This window comes from Neoarius graeffei, chromosome 22, assembly GCF_027579695.1.
Source record: "Neoarius graeffei isolate fNeoGra1 chromosome 22, fNeoGra1.pri, whole genome shotgun sequence".
In the NCBI taxonomy this organism is placed as follows: domain Eukaryota; kingdom Metazoa; phylum Chordata; class Actinopteri; order Siluriformes; family Ariidae; genus Neoarius; species Neoarius graeffei.
Window position 1 is genome coordinate 58563416 of NC_083590.1, and position 19217 is coordinate 58582632.

The 19217-nt window shown below is 41.0% G+C and overlaps 2 protein-coding genes across 6 annotated transcripts in view; both read left to right on the forward strand.

Moving 5' to 3' along the window:
* Positions 1-406: 406 nt before the first annotated feature.
* LOC132870988 (zinc finger protein 271-like) overlaps positions 407-19217 on the forward strand; it is a 96955-nt gene continuing 78144 nt past the window's right edge. The window contains exon 1 of the mRNA XM_060905070.1: positions 407-522. The gene's annotated coding sequence lies outside the window, so the exon portion shown is untranslated. The remainder of the gene's footprint in view (positions 523-19217) is intronic.
* LOC132871015 (uncharacterized) lies at positions 8099-18038 on the forward strand. 5 transcript variants are annotated; one of them, XM_060905170.1, is made up of 7 exons: positions 8099-14003; positions 14940-15188; positions 15387-15757; positions 16070-16338; positions 16444-16580; positions 16926-17138; positions 17234-18038. In XM_060905170.1, exons 4-7 carry the CDS (start codon positions 16314-16316, stop codon positions 18005-18007), a joined length of 1149 nt encoding a protein of 382 aa, XP_060761153.1. In that variant the 5' UTR covers positions 8099-14003; positions 14940-15188; positions 15387-15757; positions 16070-16313; the 3' UTR covers positions 18008-18038. The 5 variants fall into 5 exon arrangements, with proteins under 5 accessions (XP_060761153.1, XP_060761152.1, XP_060761154.1 ...); XM_060905169.1 differs by having other exon boundaries at positions 8099-12934; positions 13904-15188; XM_060905171.1 differs by having other exon boundaries at positions 8099-12934.

Consider the following 19217-nt stretch of genomic DNA (forward strand, 5'->3'; position numbering starts at 1 on the left):
AAAACCGCCTATGCTCATACATATGGAAGTAGGTAGACAGCAGGTGTGTTATGCTGTATGATAAGCAGTTCAAATAGATTCAGTCTGCTGGCTTTATGTGCCTCAAAAGAGTCTTCTTTGTTATTCCACCCACTTTGTGCGATGCACCAGTTCTACTGGAAGCAAACCAGTCCCAGAGAATTTTAGCTTCGAGCAGCCAAAAAAACAAACAAAACAAAAAACCAGCACAGACATGTTCAGAACAATCAAATGGGTCCAGGCATTTAACATTGCACTTTTAAAATGACGTTATAATTGTTATTAGTAGAAGTGTGTGAGGGTTGGGTTGGGATAGGCGTCCTCCACCCTGAAACTCCACTCCAGTCCAGGTGGTGGCGGTGACGCGTCCAGTAGCTGCTTCTCCAACCGCCAGTAAACACTGGAGAAGAAAAAGCTGATGCTCGTCTGAACCGCTTTAGCCCCTCGATTTATAAAAATAAAAGCACATTATTGTGTCTGGCTCTGAGGATTTAAACCCCTGAGGTAAGTTAAACTGAAGGTGTGCGGTCGAATCCCAAACACATGTCCACTTTACTGTTTTAGTGAACTACGGTCAGTCTGAAAAAATGCCGTGTGCACTCTAGATAGTGCACTATTTATCCACTCAGGAGAGAGTTGTAGTTTGGCTAACCTTTTTAATTGTATGTTTAAAGTATTTAAATAATCTTCACTTCAAGTTAATTTCCACCTATTTATTTATTTATTGCTAATTTGCGACTTCCTCGCAATTCCAACTTTTTATTTCTCGGAATTCCGGCTTCATTTCTCACAGACTTTTTTCTCCTCTGTGTGTGTGTTTGTTTATTAAGCCAGTCAGGCAGCGTTACCCCCTCTGCAGTATGTTAAGCCGAAAGCTTGAAACATTGAGAATGAAAATGAGTGAAATCTGAGGGGAGTATTTTAATCATGGTTTCCCGAACCGGGAGATCTTGTTACTGGAAGAACTTTTTTTTTTTTTTAAATCTTTATTAAAAATAACAGCAACAAAATACAAATACAGTTATTAATACACACACAAACAACAAAGCAAGAGCCAGGGGGAGTTTTCAAATAAAAACATTAAATAATCAGCACAAATGAGAATTTAGCAGCTTTGTTTTTAGAGTTGGAGATGATTTTGATATACTGTTCAGTTTCCTTTTCGAAGGCTATAAATGAAGGTTTTGAGCGACTAAACTTGGCTTTATGAATATGGTATTTTCCTAAAATGATCAACAAATTTATTATATATAATTATTTCTGTTTTTTTTATTTTGTTTTTATGGAAACCAAACAGTACATGTTTCCAACACAGAGAAAAATCAGAGTCAAGCTTGGCTGTAATGTACCGGGTTATTTCTGTCCAGAACGCGATGGTAGAGGGACGTTGCCAGAACAGGTGCGTTATTGTTTCCGGGTCCATCTCACACAATGAACAGTCCTCACAAATGTCTCTCTTTTAAGCATATAATGCTTGGCAGGATAGTATCTATGAATCAGTTTGAAAGACGCCTCCCTTACTTTGTTTGTAAAGAAGTATCTGTATGGGAGGTTCCACACGCTGCTCCAGTTCAGGTCACCAACAAGACCAGTCCAGTACTGAACCACATAGGGGATAGTGATGATATCTGTCTGGAATAATGCGTGGATATTGCAATTATTGTTCTTGGATGTGACAGAGAAGCATACATGATCCACTGAGGTCAATATGGGGTCCAGAGATGGTAAGCAAACCGTTTTTTCAGCCCCTCTTAGAAGGGTTAGGATACCAGAGGGAATGGCATCCATTATTGTTACTGGAAGAATCGCATGGTGTAGACCGCTACCGTGTGACGTCAGGGGTCACGTGATTTATGTTTGCACCGCCATATTGGATGACCAGAATGAGAGACGCACACAAACGCACTTCACAGGGCCTCTGGTGTTGACTGAATACTGGAAGTTGTAGTCAGTACAAATTGTACTTCAAAATATTCCACACATTTTTAAGGTTTTTATGTTAGCATAATGTAAAAAGAAAGTGTTCATTATTAGCTGTGTGGAATATATTTTCACACAAGCCACAGTACTTGAAACTCAATATTTTCAAATTATGTTAAAATTTAAACAGAAATTAACGATATAGAATCAGCAACAATTTATTTATAATAAAGCAAATAATAAAGGCCTATTTTTGTTGAGCATTCTCATGCTGCTGCTGATAAACATAAAAATAATTTAATCTAGTTCCCATGGGAAACTTATTTTATCTATACTCAGCGCTCGAAACTAACGGTGTCCCGACGTCCTGGGGACCATAAAAAATGTCATCGGGACACAAAATGATCATATCTGGGACAATCCCGGGACAATGGAAAAAAATAGATCTAGAAAAAAAGTTCTACATGGGGGAAATTGTGAGAGTGATGCAGTGCGCGTAGCAGTCACAATTTTAGGGCCTGAGCTGCACTCTGTGAATGAATGATTTGCCTTGAGGCAACAAGCCTGTGTCTCTCTGATGCCTCTTTTCCACCAAAGCAGTTCCAGGGCTGGTTCGGGGCCAGTGCTTAGTTTGGAACCGGGTTTTCTGTTTCCACTGACAAAGAACTGGCTCTAGGGCCAGAAAAACCAGTTCCAGGCTAGCACCAACTCTCTGCTGGGCCAGAGGAAAGAACCACTTATGTCAGCGGGGGGGCGGAGTTGTTAAGACCAACAACAATAACAAGACCGCAAGAGATCGCCATTTTTAAGCGACGAGAAGCAGCAGCTGTACAAACGTGAAGTCATGCATTATTGTTGTTGCTGCTGCTGCTTCTTCCGTGTTGTTTTTGCTTCGATATTCACGCCAAGGTTTAAGCAAACGTAGCGACGTAACTGACGTATACAGCGACGTAATGACGTGGCACCACGAGCTATGGAAAAGCAAACTGGTTCTCAGCTGGCTCGCAAGTTGAACGAGTTGTGAACCAGCACTAGCACTGGCCCCGAACCAGCCCTGGAACTGATTTGGTGGAAAAGGGGTCTGAGAGGGAGCAGCCCGTCCCTTCTGTGTGTGTGTGAGAGCAAGCAGCCCCTCCCCCACCCGCGCGCTGCGCTGAGAGACACAGAAGGGGCAGTAATTGCTCAGAGTGCACCCTCCAAACAACGGGGATTTACACGAAAATGGAAGGAGATATTCACAAAATTCTTTCACATTGAGTGTCACAAGGCTCTCCTGAACATGTTGATGTAATTTTTTTGTCTGTAGTGTAAAAACTGAGGTCACTAGAGCGAGTTAAAAACGAGTTTTTGCATGAGAAGCCTGAAAGTGAGGAGAGGACAGGCGCTCAGCCCCATAGACTGCCATTATAAACGTGGCTGCGCTGTGACTGCAAAATCAGAAAAGTCACTGTAAATAATGTAAATGATTTCTATGACTAAAGGTTACAATAAAAAAACTTGCATTACATTGCTTTGTTTGCACTTATATGATATGACACTTTTATCCAAAGTGACTTTACAGTTTTTACAGTGTTACAGTCCCTGTAGCAATGTTGGGGTAGGTGCCTTGCTCAAGGGCATTTCATCCATTGATGATATGGCTGATGGCTTTCAAAACATCTCTGAATGGGGCAACAGGTATATTACATAAAAATGGATAACGGTAATGGTGAAAATGATAAGTTGGCCTTATATATGAGTGATTCCACGCTTATGGGTACTGAAATAGGGACATGAACTTATTTTTAAAAATTCACCTAAAGCCATTTCTTTTTTTACCATCAGGTCACAAAACATGTAATCTTTAATGAATGATATGTTAAAAGATAACTTTAATTTTCTGAGATGTAATAAAAACATATTTATATGCCAAAGTCAGAACGTAACAGAAGTGTTGTGGACATATATATATTCTCAATTTTAACAATGTAGAATTACTTTTTGAAACATAAGAAGGTGATGTTTTAGCAAATATAATTAATAAACGTGTAGTAGAATAAATACACATTCTTTCAATAAGATTAACATGGTATATAGCTAGATTGTAATTAATTTGTAACAGACACGAGATGGACAATCGTAACAGAAGTAATGTAACGGACATCATTTTGGAACTCATAGGCTTGACTTTGGCATATAAATATGTTTTTATTACATCTCAGAAAATTAAAGTTATCTTTTAACATATCATTCATTAAAGATTACATGTTTTGTGACCTGATGGTAAAAAAATAAATGGTTTTAGGTGAATTTTTAAAAATAAGTTCATGTCCCCATTTCAGTACCCATAAGCGTGGAATCACTCATATGCCAACAGATATTCAAGGTATAAGTAGATGAAATGAACATAAAAGGGGTCTTATTTTCAACTAAAGTGTACTGCAGATGTAGTGAGTTGAAACATTTTCTGAATGAGCTAGTTGGGCCCCTTTAAATAAATGGGTATCTATTCATACAGTGAGATCGCCAAAGTTTAATAAACTGAAAATGCAATAACTGTAATTTTGAAGTAGATGATGTATAGGACATGTGTCACTTGTGTTTTGTGACTTATTGTAAAAATGATATAAAGGGTTCAAAATCGCATAGTTACAAATATAATAGTAACTTCATATGATAATATTAACCACTGGTTATTTCAGAGAGGAAAAAAATGGGGACACTATTGCTTCCATTCAGGACAATACAACACAGAATTCGGGACCACTGGGGGACACAAAGAAAAAAAGTTAATTTTGAGCCATTACTAATATAATGTATGTAGCCTTGAAAAATAAGTCGACCCAGTTAATTCCGTTACTTATTATTTACAGGCCCCCGGGGCCATATTCGGAGTTTCTTTCTGAATTTGCAGATTTTATCTCAGACCTGGTTATTTCCTTAGACAGAGCTTTAGTTGTCGGAGATTTTAATATTCACTTCAATAACCCAGAAGACCCTTTGAAAACAGCGTTTGTTTCCATTTTGGTTTCAGTAGGGCTTAAGCGGTGTCATAGGACCGACCCATAATGGTGGTCACGCTCTCGATCTAATACTAACATTTGGGTTAAACATAGAAAATATAGTCACACTTCCACAGTCTGAAGTTATCTCTGATCATTATCTCATCTCATTCAAAATATGTCTGATTAATAATATATGCACCTCACCACGCTACTGTATTAAACGTACATTCACGTCAGCTACTGCACAAAGCTTTATAAATGATCTCCCAGAGTTATAAACTTTGATTGGGTCATTGTCAGCCCCTGCAGAACTTGATCAGGCAACTGAATGCTTAGTCAACGTTCTGCTATACTTTAGATCAGGGGTTCCCAAACTTTTCCATGCCAAGGCCCCCCAAACAGCATTAGCTTCTGGCCGGGGACCCCCTTTGCCAAATCCACAGACAATGCTACAAAATATGTAAAGAAACATCAACTTTTAGAATGTTTTCTCTTACTTTTATTCAATAGTCAATAATTTGTTACATTTGTTTAGCATAAGAATATTATTAACTAACATTTTCAACACAAATATTTTCGCACTGAACAATAAACTTTTCAACAAACTGTTGATAAGAAGAGCACAAAAGAAATCAAACCACTCTCAATTTTGTGTGTGTCTGGGAGTGACAGACAGTTTACACTAGTGGGAGGGATGGGCTTGGTGGCTCCTACGTAGTTTGTCAACCCTGGGCTTAATCTCCGTCAGTGCCATACGCATGTCATTGTCCACATGTAGACATGCTCTATGTTTGGTTTTGAGTACCTTTAAAGTTGAAAAGCCAGACTCACACAAGTAGGTTGTTGTAAAAGGGAGAAGGCATTTCAATGCCCTGTCAGCCAAGCTGGGATCGTCCTTTCTTACATGTAGCCAGTAGTTAGACAGGGGAAGAGCCTCAAAGTCCATTTTTAAATCCCCTGAGTTTGTCATCTCAATCAGCTCCTCCTGTGACTTTAAGTCCAGACTAGAACCGACACCGGGGGCAAAGGGGTTCCTAACCCAGTTTAAATGTGTGTTTTCGAGGTCAGGGAAATAGTCTTTGAAATATCCTTGGAGGTGCTCCAGGTGGGACTGGATCAATGGAGAGACGGAGCCCAAATAATCACATGACAGCAGCTCCTGGTGAAGTAGTGGGAACATTTCTGTAACTCCCTCCTGGAGCTTGTTTGACCACAGCATGATCTTTTTGGAAAAAGCACGCACTTTGTCTTGCATCTGGAGTATGTACGGTACATGTCACGTCCTTGCATGCTTTGATTCAGTATATTTAGATGCTGGAAAATGTCTGACATGTCTGCAAGTTTGCGGATTCAGGTTGCATCGGTGAACCGATCTGCCAGCTGATGCTTTTCAGATGAGAGGAACTCGCAACCTCCCTCCGCAGCTCATAGACACGGTTCAAAACTGCGCCCCGTGACAGCCAGCGCACGTTTGAGTGAAGCAGCAGCCCCTCAAAACGAGCGCCCATCTCATTACAAAGCAAGGTAAACAGTCTGTGTTTCATGGGACGGGCTTTAATAAAATTCACTACTTGTATAACCTCCTGTAGTACCTGATTCAACTCGTTATCCATCCTTTTTGTGACCAGTGCCTCGCAGAGCTGTTGGTTTGTTCCTTCGGTCTCTTCTTCAAAAACCTGTCCATTTTGCGCTAGCAGTACGCTAGTTTGAGGAGCAAAGCAACTTGATAAATGGCGCAAACCGCAACGTCACAGGCAATCGGAGAGATGAGCATGGCAAACAACGTTTCGATATGATGTATTATTATTAAGTTATATTTTATAATAATGATTAAAAAAAATAATTACAATATATTTAATAATTTTAAAATGTATATATTTTTTTCGCAATTTTTTGTTATCGTCCCTCCAACTTCCTGAGGCCCCCCTAGCGCCCCCTGGTGGCTCCCCAGGGGGCCACGGCCCCCACTTTGAAAACCACTGCTTTAGATAATGTAGCTCCTCTTAAAAGGAAATAATTCAAGAGAAAAAACTAGCACCCTGGTATCACCATGACACTTGCACTTTAAAACTGACCACTTGAAAATTGGAAAGTAAATGGCATCAAACAAAATTGGTAGCATTCAAATTAGCTTATAAGGCCAAAAAAAAGTGTTTTTTTTCCGGTTACCCGACCGACCCTAATCCGTACGGCCCGACCCTAAACTTTTTTTTCGTTTTTTTCCCAGTCGTGACTTTTACATATAACCCAACCATGTGAACCGGAAGTTTTTGTCACTCACTGGGAAAATCAGGGCTTTCCACAAGCGCCGGCTGCCGGCCATACAGCCGACTACACAATTAAGTCCAGCCGGCTACTTTAATGACTTATTTTTGTAGCCCACAGGTTCTAAATATTAATTTTCAATTTTAATAAAATTAAATGTTTATCTAACGGACTGACAATGTCAAACTGAACAGCACTCATTTAAGTTGTGATTCGCGCTGTTTGTACCGATAATAACCACAAATTCCCCGCCGACTTCGTTGATCAAGGGCGAGTAACTCATCCGCGGCCCCGACATGCGGTGTGTGTGCGCGCACTCGGCGGAGGCAGTAGTGTGTCGGGGCCGTCGGAGGGAACAGAAGCAGAGATAACGCTTATTTTGTCTTTCACCTAGAGACATGATTCAAACTTTAAAATGGAGACAAAATTCTCCTGTGTGGATCTGGCATTCAACTTTTTTGCTAGGTTCTATACTTTTTGAACAGTCACAGATCAAACACCATGATCAAATCTGGAGAAATTCCGGCTTTATAATGGGTGTCTATGGCGTTACACTTCAGTGGAGCTCAGGAGTTTAGAGTGTAGGCAGCTTGAAAAAAAAAAAGCTCTAACTCATCTCATCTCATCTCATTATCTCTAGCCGCTTTATCCTTCTACAGGGTCGCAGGCAAGCTGGAGCCTATCCCAGCTGACTACGGGCGAAAGGCGGGGTACACCCTGGACAAGTCGCCAGGTCATCACAGGGCTGACACATAGACACAGACAACCATTCACACTCACATTCACACCTACGGTCAATTTAGAGTCACCAGTTAACCTAACCTGCATGTCTTTGGACTGTGGGGGAAACCGGAGCACCCGGAGGAAACCCACGCGGACACGGGGAGAACATGCAAACTCCACACAGAAAGGCCCTCGCCGGCCCCGGGGCTCGAACCCAGGACCTTCTTGCTGTGAGGCGACAGCGCTAACCACTACACCACCGTGCCGCCCAAAAGCTCTAACTTTCTCATTTAAACTGTTTTTTCAGCCACAATTTTCACTCTACACACACAATTTTCTCAAAAGTTGTAGTCACACTTGTCTTGATTCACAAAATGTACCTGAGCGATAGGATTTACAGTTTTTGAATGAGAAGCCTGAAAGTAAGGAGAGGACAGCCGCGCTCTCCCATAGACTCACATTATAAACCTGGCATCGCTTTTACTGCAAAATCAGAAAAGTCACTTGTTTTTAACTCGCTCTAGTGGCCACATATTTTACACTAGGGACAAAAAAAATTACATTAATGTGTTCATGGGAGCCTTGTAGCACTCAATGTGAAAGAATTTTGTGAATAGCTCCTTTCGTTTCTGTGTAAATCAGCGTTGTTTGAGGAGAGGGAACTCTGAGAGAAAAAGCGCTCTTTGCTTGTTATATTGTGTCTTTTCCCTGCACCGTTACCAAGGCGATGAGCTCCACTCAGGGAGCAGAGAGGGGAGGGGCTGCTCTCTTTCTCTCATGGTGTATTGAGCTGTTATATTTACAGAAAAATTCATGTTAAAAGGTGTCTCATGCTGCATCAGATTCATCAGAAGGTGGTAACTCAGGTGACCTGCAAAGAAATTCATTATATTTTGTGAAATTATTCCTGTCTAAATATAGGTTATGGCAGCCATCTTGAAAAAAAAATGCCTGCCTACCGACCCTAGTTTTGAAATCTACGTAACCGGAAAAAAACACTTTTTTTTTTTGGCCTAAGGAGAGCTTCCTGCAGTATAGAAAAGCTCTTAGTGCTGCTAGATCAACATATATCTTCTCCCAAATAGAAGATGATGATAATCCTAGATTCCTATTTAATACTGTAGCAGAATTAACCAGGAGTAAGACCACTATCGACACTTGCAGTATGTAGTAGCAACGACTTCATGAATTTTTTTCAAGGACAAAATTGAAACTATCCGACAAAATATTGAAACTACGAATTTAAGGTCAGACAACTGAAGTGACAATTTAAGTAACCCTGTAGTTAACAATATAACCATCAGATCAGCAATTAGAATGTTTTACTCCCCTTAGAGAAATCGAACTACTTTCATTAATCTCATCAAAATCCTCAATTTGTGTACTAGATCCCTTACCTACACAACTATTCAAACAGATAATACCTGAAGTAATTAAACCACTTTTAAAAATAAATTCTTCTCTTAGGATTAGCCAGGGCTCGACATTAGCACTTGTCCGATGGCCCAGCGGTGTTTTTTACGTCTTTCGGGCCACTAAATTTGGCCAAACAGTGGCCCGGGCGGGCCAGTACGTTTTCGATACAAATTAACAAATTTTATTACTCATATTTTACCCAGAATTGTGAACAAATTGTTCGTAAAATGCACCTTTTTGATACGAGGTCCACCATCTTTTCGTCACGCTCCGCTCCGCGGCAGGAGTGTGTCGTCTTCGTGCATCTTCGGAGATGTTCGGAAGCGTCATTTTGGCGGGAAAATCGCATCTTGTAGATGAAGACGGTTGCGGCAAGGAGACCATCAGAACGGTGAAATTCAAATAGAAATATGTTCAAACTCCACGCTCCCTAACCTGGCCAAGGCCAGTTAAACAGTTTAAATACGATCGTGCATAAATTAACTATCGGGTGTTAACGAACGGCTTCATTTTGAACTCGGCAGCAAATCAGGGCGCGCGACGTCACGCTCGGTTTACAACTCGCCAAATCGTAAAACAGCATTTCAACACACGCGCTTTAGCTTCAGATGGTGTAAAATCATTCAGACTTTGTATATTAATATCAAAATTTCAGGATACACTGCCAAGAAATATGGCTACACGTCTATCAACTTTTAATGATTAAAGAATTAAGTATAAATGTTGGTTGCTATGACTGAAGTAGAAGAACAGATAAAATAATGTGGTAAATTAGATCTGATCCCATTATATTATATTATTCAAATATCCAAAGATGATGAAATCTATCAAAATAGCCAAACTAGGTCTACATTAGTTCATTACAACAAAAATAACTATTCTGACCCTCTCTGGTACAACCAGACCATGCTAAACCCAGTATACCCCCAGTTGCTAGGGTATCTGCTGTTGCCATGGCAACAGTTTATGCAAATGAGCTGAATTTGCAAAAATGTACTACTAGTTCCCTCAAGGAGATATCCTGAAAATTTGGTGTTTATATCTTGTCTTATTAAAAAAACACAACATTTCACCCCTTTTTGGCTCACCTGAGCATACCTGTTAATTAGCTAATTAACAGGTAATTAGGGTTATAAATCACCCCTGAGCAGGTAAGGCTTTGCAAAAATCTCACTAGATTATTCCCCAAAGTCCACCCTTTCAGGAAATGTATGGTTTGTCAGTGATTCTCATGATATTTTATTAATTAAGAAATAAAACTTCTTCATGGGCAATAAAAATGCCCATTTAAATCCAGCATGATAAGGGTTAGTATGCCACCCTCACTTTTCATCCAGACTTGGGACTGGCCTGTGTGTGTGTCTTGTGGCTATTGTATAAAGGTGTATTTAAAAAGTTCATTGTACCTCTATTTCTATAAGAATATCTACAGTGTTGAGAATTCAGTATCTACGATGTTGAGAATATATGAGCCAAAGTTGAAACCATGACAAAAAAGGAAAATATGTCTACATCACACAGGGTGGGTTACAGGCAAAGCTTATTCTATAAACAAGTTAGTTGCATGGTGAGGCAAAACTTATACAAACAATTGTTAATGTAAAACAGTAATCAACAGCATGTGTTAAACGAACAGAGAACAAGAACAAAGGAAATTTTTAAATGTAACTAAGAAATTGATAGAACAAGAAATGCAAACAATAAAATATCAATGTGAACAAACAATAAAGATATAATAATGTTAGCAAAATATGAATAATCTTATTTTCATTAATTTCACCTTAAAATGCACCAGAATGCACGAATATGAATTGAAAAATCTAAATTTTCCGGGGGAGGGCCCCCAGACCCCCCTCTTTGTGCAAGCACCTATGGTGCTTGCAGCGGCTGCCTGCGGCAGCTGTGGTTCGGGTACCGCACGCATTCGGGCCACCACATTTTCCATTTGGGCCAGTAACTTTTCAATTCCACTGGCCCAATGGGCCACCAGTGGTAAATGCTTAATGTCTAGGCCTGATTAGCTATGTACCCAAATCCTTTAAACTTCAGTGTTTCCCACAGACCACAGGGATGAGAATTTTCTGCGGAATTCCGAGTTTTTCCCGCTGAAAATGTCATTTTTGTGAAATGTGTAAATCTGTTGAGAAAATTTCGGGGGGGGGGTTCCGGGGTGTGTGTATGGTTAACGATCTGTGGTCACCTTATAACGCAGACATCCCGAGTCTCCTGGAAGTTCCGGGAGTCTCCCGCATATTGATAGCGGCTCCCTGATGCCCGCAAATTGGAGAATATCTCCCGGAATCTAGAGCAAGCGCATGCACGCGAAACAATGTCTGCATCGCGCATCTTAGAATGTGCGCATATGATGAAGCTCGAGAGAGACTGCGAGTGTGCCTGTTCATGTAGCGCATGCTAGACAAAGAGCATCCTGACTGGGTTACTCAGCAAAATAAGCCAATCAGCTTTCAGTATGGGCGGGCTTTTATCCCTTTTCTTAAGGACCGAAGTTTTCAGTTGAGTCAGTGCAGCCAACAGGATCGGCATGGCAGAGAGAGAGCACGCGCGCGCCCCAAAAAACAAAAATACAAAACCCACTTCACCTCAGATTACACAAAAGAATCTCCCTGTCTAATAAGGGTAAGCAATAATTACAGTTTCGCGCGATGTACTGTTTGCAGCAGTGATTTTAGCATTGCCCATGGTGGCTTAAATGATTGTAAAGGACATGTTGAGGTGAGGAGTGTCAGTTCATGTGCATTATATTTAGGCCTACAACAGGCTGTCATGAAAAGACCAAACTTACTGAAGATTTCCGTAAAGTAACAATGTATGAATATACATCATATATATATCAAATACACGTCATATGTGTGTATCTTTTATAAATGGGGTTAGCTTATCTAATGTAGCACATTGGGGAGAATCATAGTATCATATCTATATTTCTGATAAAATTTTAGGTATGATGCCGTGTATAACTCTCCTACTTATTGCTCATTTCATAGGGGGAATTGCTGGTATGTGCCGCGCGGGAGCGTCTGCCCAAATTTTTTAGGCCAAGATGAACTTAGTTTTTGATTAAAAAAAAATTTCCAATATGTAATGCCAATTGTACATGCCTGTTCTTTAACTCAAAATCACCATCTTAATCTTCAGATTGACTGTATGGTATCTGTATTGCATTACACACACATGCAAACTCCTCACCTTTCGGCGAAATTCGCCGTTTTGGTCCCAAAATAGGTCACTTGTGTGAATCGTGTAGATCCGAAGAGTTTTTTTTTTTTTTTTTTTTGGGGGGGGGTAGGCAGGCTACAACGTTATTGTTGCCAAACATTTCACTTACAAGGTTACAGCCAATCGAGATAAACAGTAACACGTGCTTCTTTTCCATTGGAGTTCTGATCAGCTGGTGCGCAACCCACTGCTGGTTGCCAGTCCTCGCTTACGAATATTCCACAGATTCAGACCGCAAAGTCACCTTTATAGAGAGATCTGGCAACCTCATCTCGCGACTGGATCTGAACATACCAATGGAACAGTTTCCAGCGCGCTCGGGGGTGAATAACTGGAAAAGTCGTTGGATTTTGTTGCTGTTACGTGTTGAGGTAAGTCTTTTACAGTGCCAGAAATGTGTACATAAATGTAACTGTCTAATATGTTTTAACATACGTGCTGAAATCAAGTTTAAGACATAACACGTTAGCTAGCTCCATAAGACGGCTACAGATGTAAATACCAGCTGCTATAGCTTACTGTCGCCAGATATGAGAGATATGAAAACGAACACATGATCAGCTCAGTGGCGTGGTATAGAGAAATTCCCTCTTCACAATGGATGGTTTTCAAATAGTTTTTTTTTCGAGAGCTAGAAAGCCGACAGGGTGTTTTTCTCCTAAAAATAAGCACCAAGCGTCTTTTCAAATCCCCATGACAACCGTTTGTTCTAGCTTGCTCTGGCTGTAGAGCGCAAGCAATGTACAAGCACAAGTAATAGTTCCAATTATTTTTATATTTTCTGGTAGTATCGAAGTTACTGGGGAACTCTTGACATGGGTTTAGTCACCGTTCGCTACAACTTGCGTTGAACACCGCGAGAGCTAGTAAAGCTCCAGTGGAAAATGATTTGCTCCTGTTTGCTAGATATTTTAATGAAATTAGCGTCAAACTTGTGTTGTCAACACTAAGTAACAGAAACACTGGTCGCCAGGATTGTTATTTATTGATTCATTGAAACATAATGGTTCTGAGCCATCTAAAAATAGCGAAAACTGGCCCGTCTCGTGTTGTACACTGTTCTGCCTTCATCCATTGACTCGGCGCAATTTTTTTTTAGCGTGAGAGGAGACGTCAGGAAAGGCTTATTTAGACCAGAGGCTACTAAAGCTGTAGTGTAAAGTCGCTTTGTTGCCATTGTTGTTTAGTCGCTGCTGTAGCTTTTGTCGCTTGTCACCATTCAAAGTCAATTACTTTTGGCTGTTGTACAGCTTTAGCCTCTGTGATCTCTGAACACAGTAAAGAGAGTGGTTTACAGTTAATAGTACTGATGTACCACTTACACAACATTATTCTTGTAGAATGAGTGTGTTAGGGGAGGAGGACGCTGCAGCTGTTAAAAAGCTGGATGCTGAAATAAAATGCAGCTGGAAGTGGACCTGGCTTAAACTGGAGGGCAAGGTATCCGTGAAGGGACGAGGTGTCATTTTACATAGGTGATGTCTTTAAGAAAATTGACAGACAGGGATTGGCCAGGTGTGTCCTCTGCCACAAGGACATAAACTATGCGAAAAAGGGCAGCCATGCTTTGATGGCTCACGTCCAAACAGAAATACATAAGAAGAAGATGGAAATCATTGCATCCACACACAGTGTTGCCAACACTTTCCTCCCAGCATCAGCAAGGCAGAGTCAGGCAAGCCAGAGCCAACCAACTCAGGGCCCAGAGACCATAAGGCAGCAGTTTCAGGGAAAGGTGGCGGTACCTGTAGTAAACTGCATTGCAAATGCAGCAGTAGGTGGGGCAGGTCTGTTAGATAGCACAGGCAGCAATACCTTTTTGTAAATAGCCCACTGTGTTGTACACAGGGGTGAAAATTAACTTCACAAAATATCAAACTTTACCGGCCACTGACAAATAAATGGTACAATTTACCGGCCACTCAACAGTAACTTATTATTCTGTGTCCCAAATCTACCAGCCACTCATGTTTTACCAGCATTTGGCTGGTGCTAATTTTAGTCCCTGGTTGTACAGCTCACTCACTTAAGTGCAGACAAAGAGATATGCTGTACAACACAGTTGGCTATTTACAAAAAGGTATATATAAAAACGGGGATATTTACATCACAGTATAGAATAATAGAATAAAAACTACTGGTGCAAAAGAGAAACACACACACACAGGTCCTATTTGCAAGCTGGTATTGGCCATTAGTCATCCAGGTTATTGCACAGATTGTCATGTTAAGATACTACAGTTGAGATGGGCCTAGGCTGGGTCAGTATACAACCAAATATACATGCTTAGATTGTTTACATTATAGAGAGGTGTGTTCCAAACATAACCTGATCCATGTGTTAGTACCCAATTTGAAATAATTTTCCTGTTCTAGGCCATGGTGCTTGGAGTACTTGCAGGGCGCTCGCTGCCCTTCTGTATAGCTCCAGTTATTGTTGAACTTGCTCAGACCCTTGCAAAGGACAAAGTGGCATTGCAAGGAATGAAACTTTCAAGGACAGCAGCCGCTTACAAGATGGTACATGGATTGGGGCGGACCTACTCGGAAAGGACTTTCTCCTACTTGAGGAGTAGACCTTTTTCTTTGAACATAGATGAAAGTACAACAAACAACAACAAAAAGGTAATCTTTTGAGTCAGTATTTTTCTTGAGTGTTTCAATTCCATATGTTTAGTTTCATAATACAATCACCTTAAATCATATCTCAGGTAGGCTATACAGTAATATATGCGTGTATGTACTTGTATGTGAGATGTGAATCACAAAAGATCAATTAAGACTCTAATCTAACTATTTTGCTTCACAATTTATGATCTGAAGGTGTTGTCCATGCTCGTGAGCTACGACCACGACGATCTGAAGAAAGTTGTTGTTGAGCATCTAGGAACATTGGAGATCTTAAAAGGTACTGCTGCCAGCTTGGAGAGAGAGCTCTGTCAGTTCTTCGACCAGAACAACATACCATGGAGAAACCTGGTAAGCATTTTGATGGATTCATGTGCGGTCATGAGAGGAAGCAAGACTGGCTTGGAGACAAGAATCCATCAGCACTGTCCAGGCCTTCTTGACATAGATGGGACTCTTGTCACCATATGCACAATTGTGCAAAGAAATTTGCAGAGCCATTTGAATGTCACCTGGAGCAGTTATTCAGTGATCTGCAGATGGACCACCAGTGGTGCCCAGATCAGGTACAAATGAAACAAAATTTAATGTTGTGTATTTTCTTCCTTTAGAGAATGTGGCAACCAATCTTGCATCTTAGACAACCAAAAAGGGACTTTATATAACAGGAACATATCTTTAAGTACTCAGACCTTGGTACCATAGTTGCAGTGGATAGCAATACATTACTAGATTTCCACTGCATTTGGCAAGATGTATGAAACATATATACAGAGGAATTGATATCTAAAATATAATTGCTGGACTAGGTATTGGGCTCTTAAATCAGAGAAACTTTAGGTATAATTCAGTAATTTCACAAATTATCTGTTGGTCAGGTGCAGTACTTTAAGGAGCTATGCCTCATGCTGAACATTCCTGCCTCCAGTCCTCAGAGGGGGTTTGTAAACCATCGCTGGCTTTCAGCATATGATGCCAGCATGAGCACTTGCAGCATGCTACCAGCTTATCCTGTATTTTGGGTACTTAAGCGTGGAGGACCAGGAACTGTACCAAGAGCCCCTGGAAGCCTTATACACCCAATACGGTCTGAGTCAGGCAGGAAAAAGCAGGATCAGGTTGATGCATGAAGACCTCAAGAGGAAAGGTGAAGATCACTGATCCCCAGTTGCATCTTTCAGACATGGTCAATAAAGGTACAAGTTGTGAGTAGTTATCGACAAAGTAATTTGTTATTTATGTCTTCACATAGGTATGACTCAGCAGGGCAAAGATCGCAAGAAGAGGGTGTGCCAAAAAATCTGGCATCAGGAGACAATCACAAAGCTGCAGCTCAGTGTTTACATTGGTGTCCTGGCCATTTTTAAGGAGTACGTCATGGTTTTCCAGGTGGTTATTTGCCTTTTGTTTGTCATGACTATAACTGTTGACCATTGAACAGTGTTTGTTTATCATACACATATTTACGCATATTTCAGGGATTGTATGGCCTAATAGTAAGGGAGTTGGTCTTGGGGTTGGAAGGGTGCATGTTTGTATCCCACTCTTAACCTGTAGGAAGAATGAGTATGGACTCCTGTGTACACCTTCATCCATGGTGGAAGTGCCCTTGAGCAAGGCATCTAACCCCACATGGCTCCAGGGAATGTAACCAATACTCTGTACCTAAATAACTGGCAGGTGCTTTGGATAAAAGTGTCAGCTAAGTGTAATTTAATGTTTTTCCTTTCACAGGGAAGTGAAACATTGGTGCACAAGCTACATGAAAAACAGCTTGAGCTGTTCATGTCCTCCTTGGCCTGCTTCATTAAGGGGGAGTACTTCACAGCATTGTCACCCAGGGCTCTTGTTAACCTGGTCTTGGAAGACCACATGATTTTGCCTGCAAGAGAGATCTATGTTGGACAGGATGCAGACACATTCAGGTCAAAGACTCCAAATCATGCTGTAAGTACTCTGCAGCATAGGAACCATTAAATAACTGTTCTAGCCATATATTGGGAATATGCACTGATCATTAACTTTGTTGCACTATATTTTAGCTGCTGAAGCCATTTACGGAGAAGCTAAAAACGGCCTACACAACCACTGCTGCATATATGCAGGCAAAGCTTCCCTTGAACAGCCAGACCCTGAAGACCCTCTCCGCTCTGGACCCACTTTTGAGAAGCCATTCTCAAGGACCCATCCAACTGAAGAGGCTGAGTGGAATGTTGAGCCACCTCCTTCCACCAGGCTGTGATGTCCACCAAGAAATCCTGAAGTTCAGTGTGGATCTGGCGTTGCCTGTCTACAAGGAGGGAGATTGCTTGGTGGAGTGGTGGGATCACATCTTTCAGAAGGAGAAATGTCAGGCCCTCACTGCACTAGTGAAAAGTGCTCTGTCCATCTTCCATGGCCCCAGGGTGGAGTCAGCCTTCAGTCTAATGAATGAAGTGATTGACTCCAAAAGCGGGAATATGAAAGTTGTGACCTGCAATGCCATTCAAACTGTAAAATATAACCACCTGGCAAGAGGGAAATCAGCCGTGGAGTTGTTTAAAAGGGAGGATGTGTCTTGTGGGGAGGTGGATCGTGTGCTGTGCAAAAACATCCGGACAGCCGGAACAGCTGACAAACGCCAGCGACAACAGCGTTTGAAAAATGCTGAATGTGGATGGTCTCACAGTGCAACAGCAAGCAAAGCCCAGGTGGCTGAGAAGGAGAAGCAGGCCAGGCTGAGGCACGCAGCTAAACACAGGAAGAGGGCCTGTGAACTCCTGGTGCAGGCCAAAAAGAAAAAAAAAAAAATGGCTGTAAAGAAAGCGTCCACTTGAATTGAATTGTTGTCCAATAAAGACATGTTTATGGAAAGTTATTTTGTACTGTATTAAATTCAAGATGTCACTGATTGCAATTTTTGTCACGTAGACTACGAAATGTACTTTTGCGCGCGTGCCGTGTGTCTCTGCACCTTTCTCACCTTTTTCACCCCTGACCAGTTTGCATGCCTGATTACACAACGTCCTGTCCAGATAAAACCTCGTTAGTACACACAACAGTTGAAAGGGAAGTGATAAGTGATGTTGAATGTTGCCTGCTTAATATGCAAGACCTCCTGCTACCATGATAATATCAGAAGAAAGCTTAAGAGAATTATATGATAGAACTTTTTTTTTCTGGTTTGCACTTCATTTTAAAGGATTAGAGTATTCAAAGACATGAATAGCAAAAATATAATACTGTAGAGCTCGTTTATATTAAAAGGTGCATTGATTTTTTTTTTTTTTGAAATCATCAAATGTGAATTGATTAAAAACAAGTCTCTTGTCCCATATTAATCATTTTCACCTGGTAGTCCACCAAGAAGGGGAATTTATTTCCAAATAAATTGCAACTTCTTGCTGATAAAATTAATGGTTTTGGGGTAAAAAAAAAAAAAGCCAAAAATCATTAGCTCCCGCCCCCTGGGCCCCCACTGGGGCTCTGCCAGGGAAATCGATAAATCAAACGGGATAAAGAACTGTTTCCGATGGGCATGGCTCGATAGTAGCGTTACCGTGCAGATAGGGACACAAACTGTGACGACGTGCCTGACGGAACATATCCGAAAAGTGGGTGTGCCGGGAAAGGTTCTGTGTATTCTTTGCTCAGATATGATCAATTATGGAAACAGAGGAGCTAGAAACATCCAGGAGCACATCAAAACAAAAAAGCACAAAGGTACGTTTTACTTAAATTGTCAAAGATAGTCAGGAGGAATCTAATATATCGTTACGGTCGCTCATGATATATATTTGTTATCTTAGTTTATAAACGTTTTAAACCATCATTGAATTTGAAAACATTCTCATATATATAAAATCATCTCATTATCTCTAGCCGCTTTATCCTGTTCTACTGGAGCCTATCCCAGCTGACTACGGGCGAAAGGCGGGGTACACCCTGGACAAGTCGCCAGGTCATCACAGGGCTGACACATAGACACAGAAAACCATTCACACACTCATTCACACCTACGGTCAATTTAGAGTCACCAGTTAACCT

Bases quoted from the DNA above. Each gene is read 5' to 3' on its own strand.
- LOC132871015 (XM_060905168.1), top strand. From the start codon at position 16,314: ATGCATGAAGACCTCAAGAGGAAAG. The intron at 16,339-16,443 runs GTGAAGATCACT...GTCTTCACATAG, and splicing joins TGAAGACCTCAAGAGGAAAG to GTATGACTCAGCAGGGCAAA. The intron at 17,139-17,233 runs GTAAGTACTCTG...ACTATATTTTAG, and splicing joins CAAAGACTCCAAATCATGCT to CTGCTGAAGCCATTTACGGA.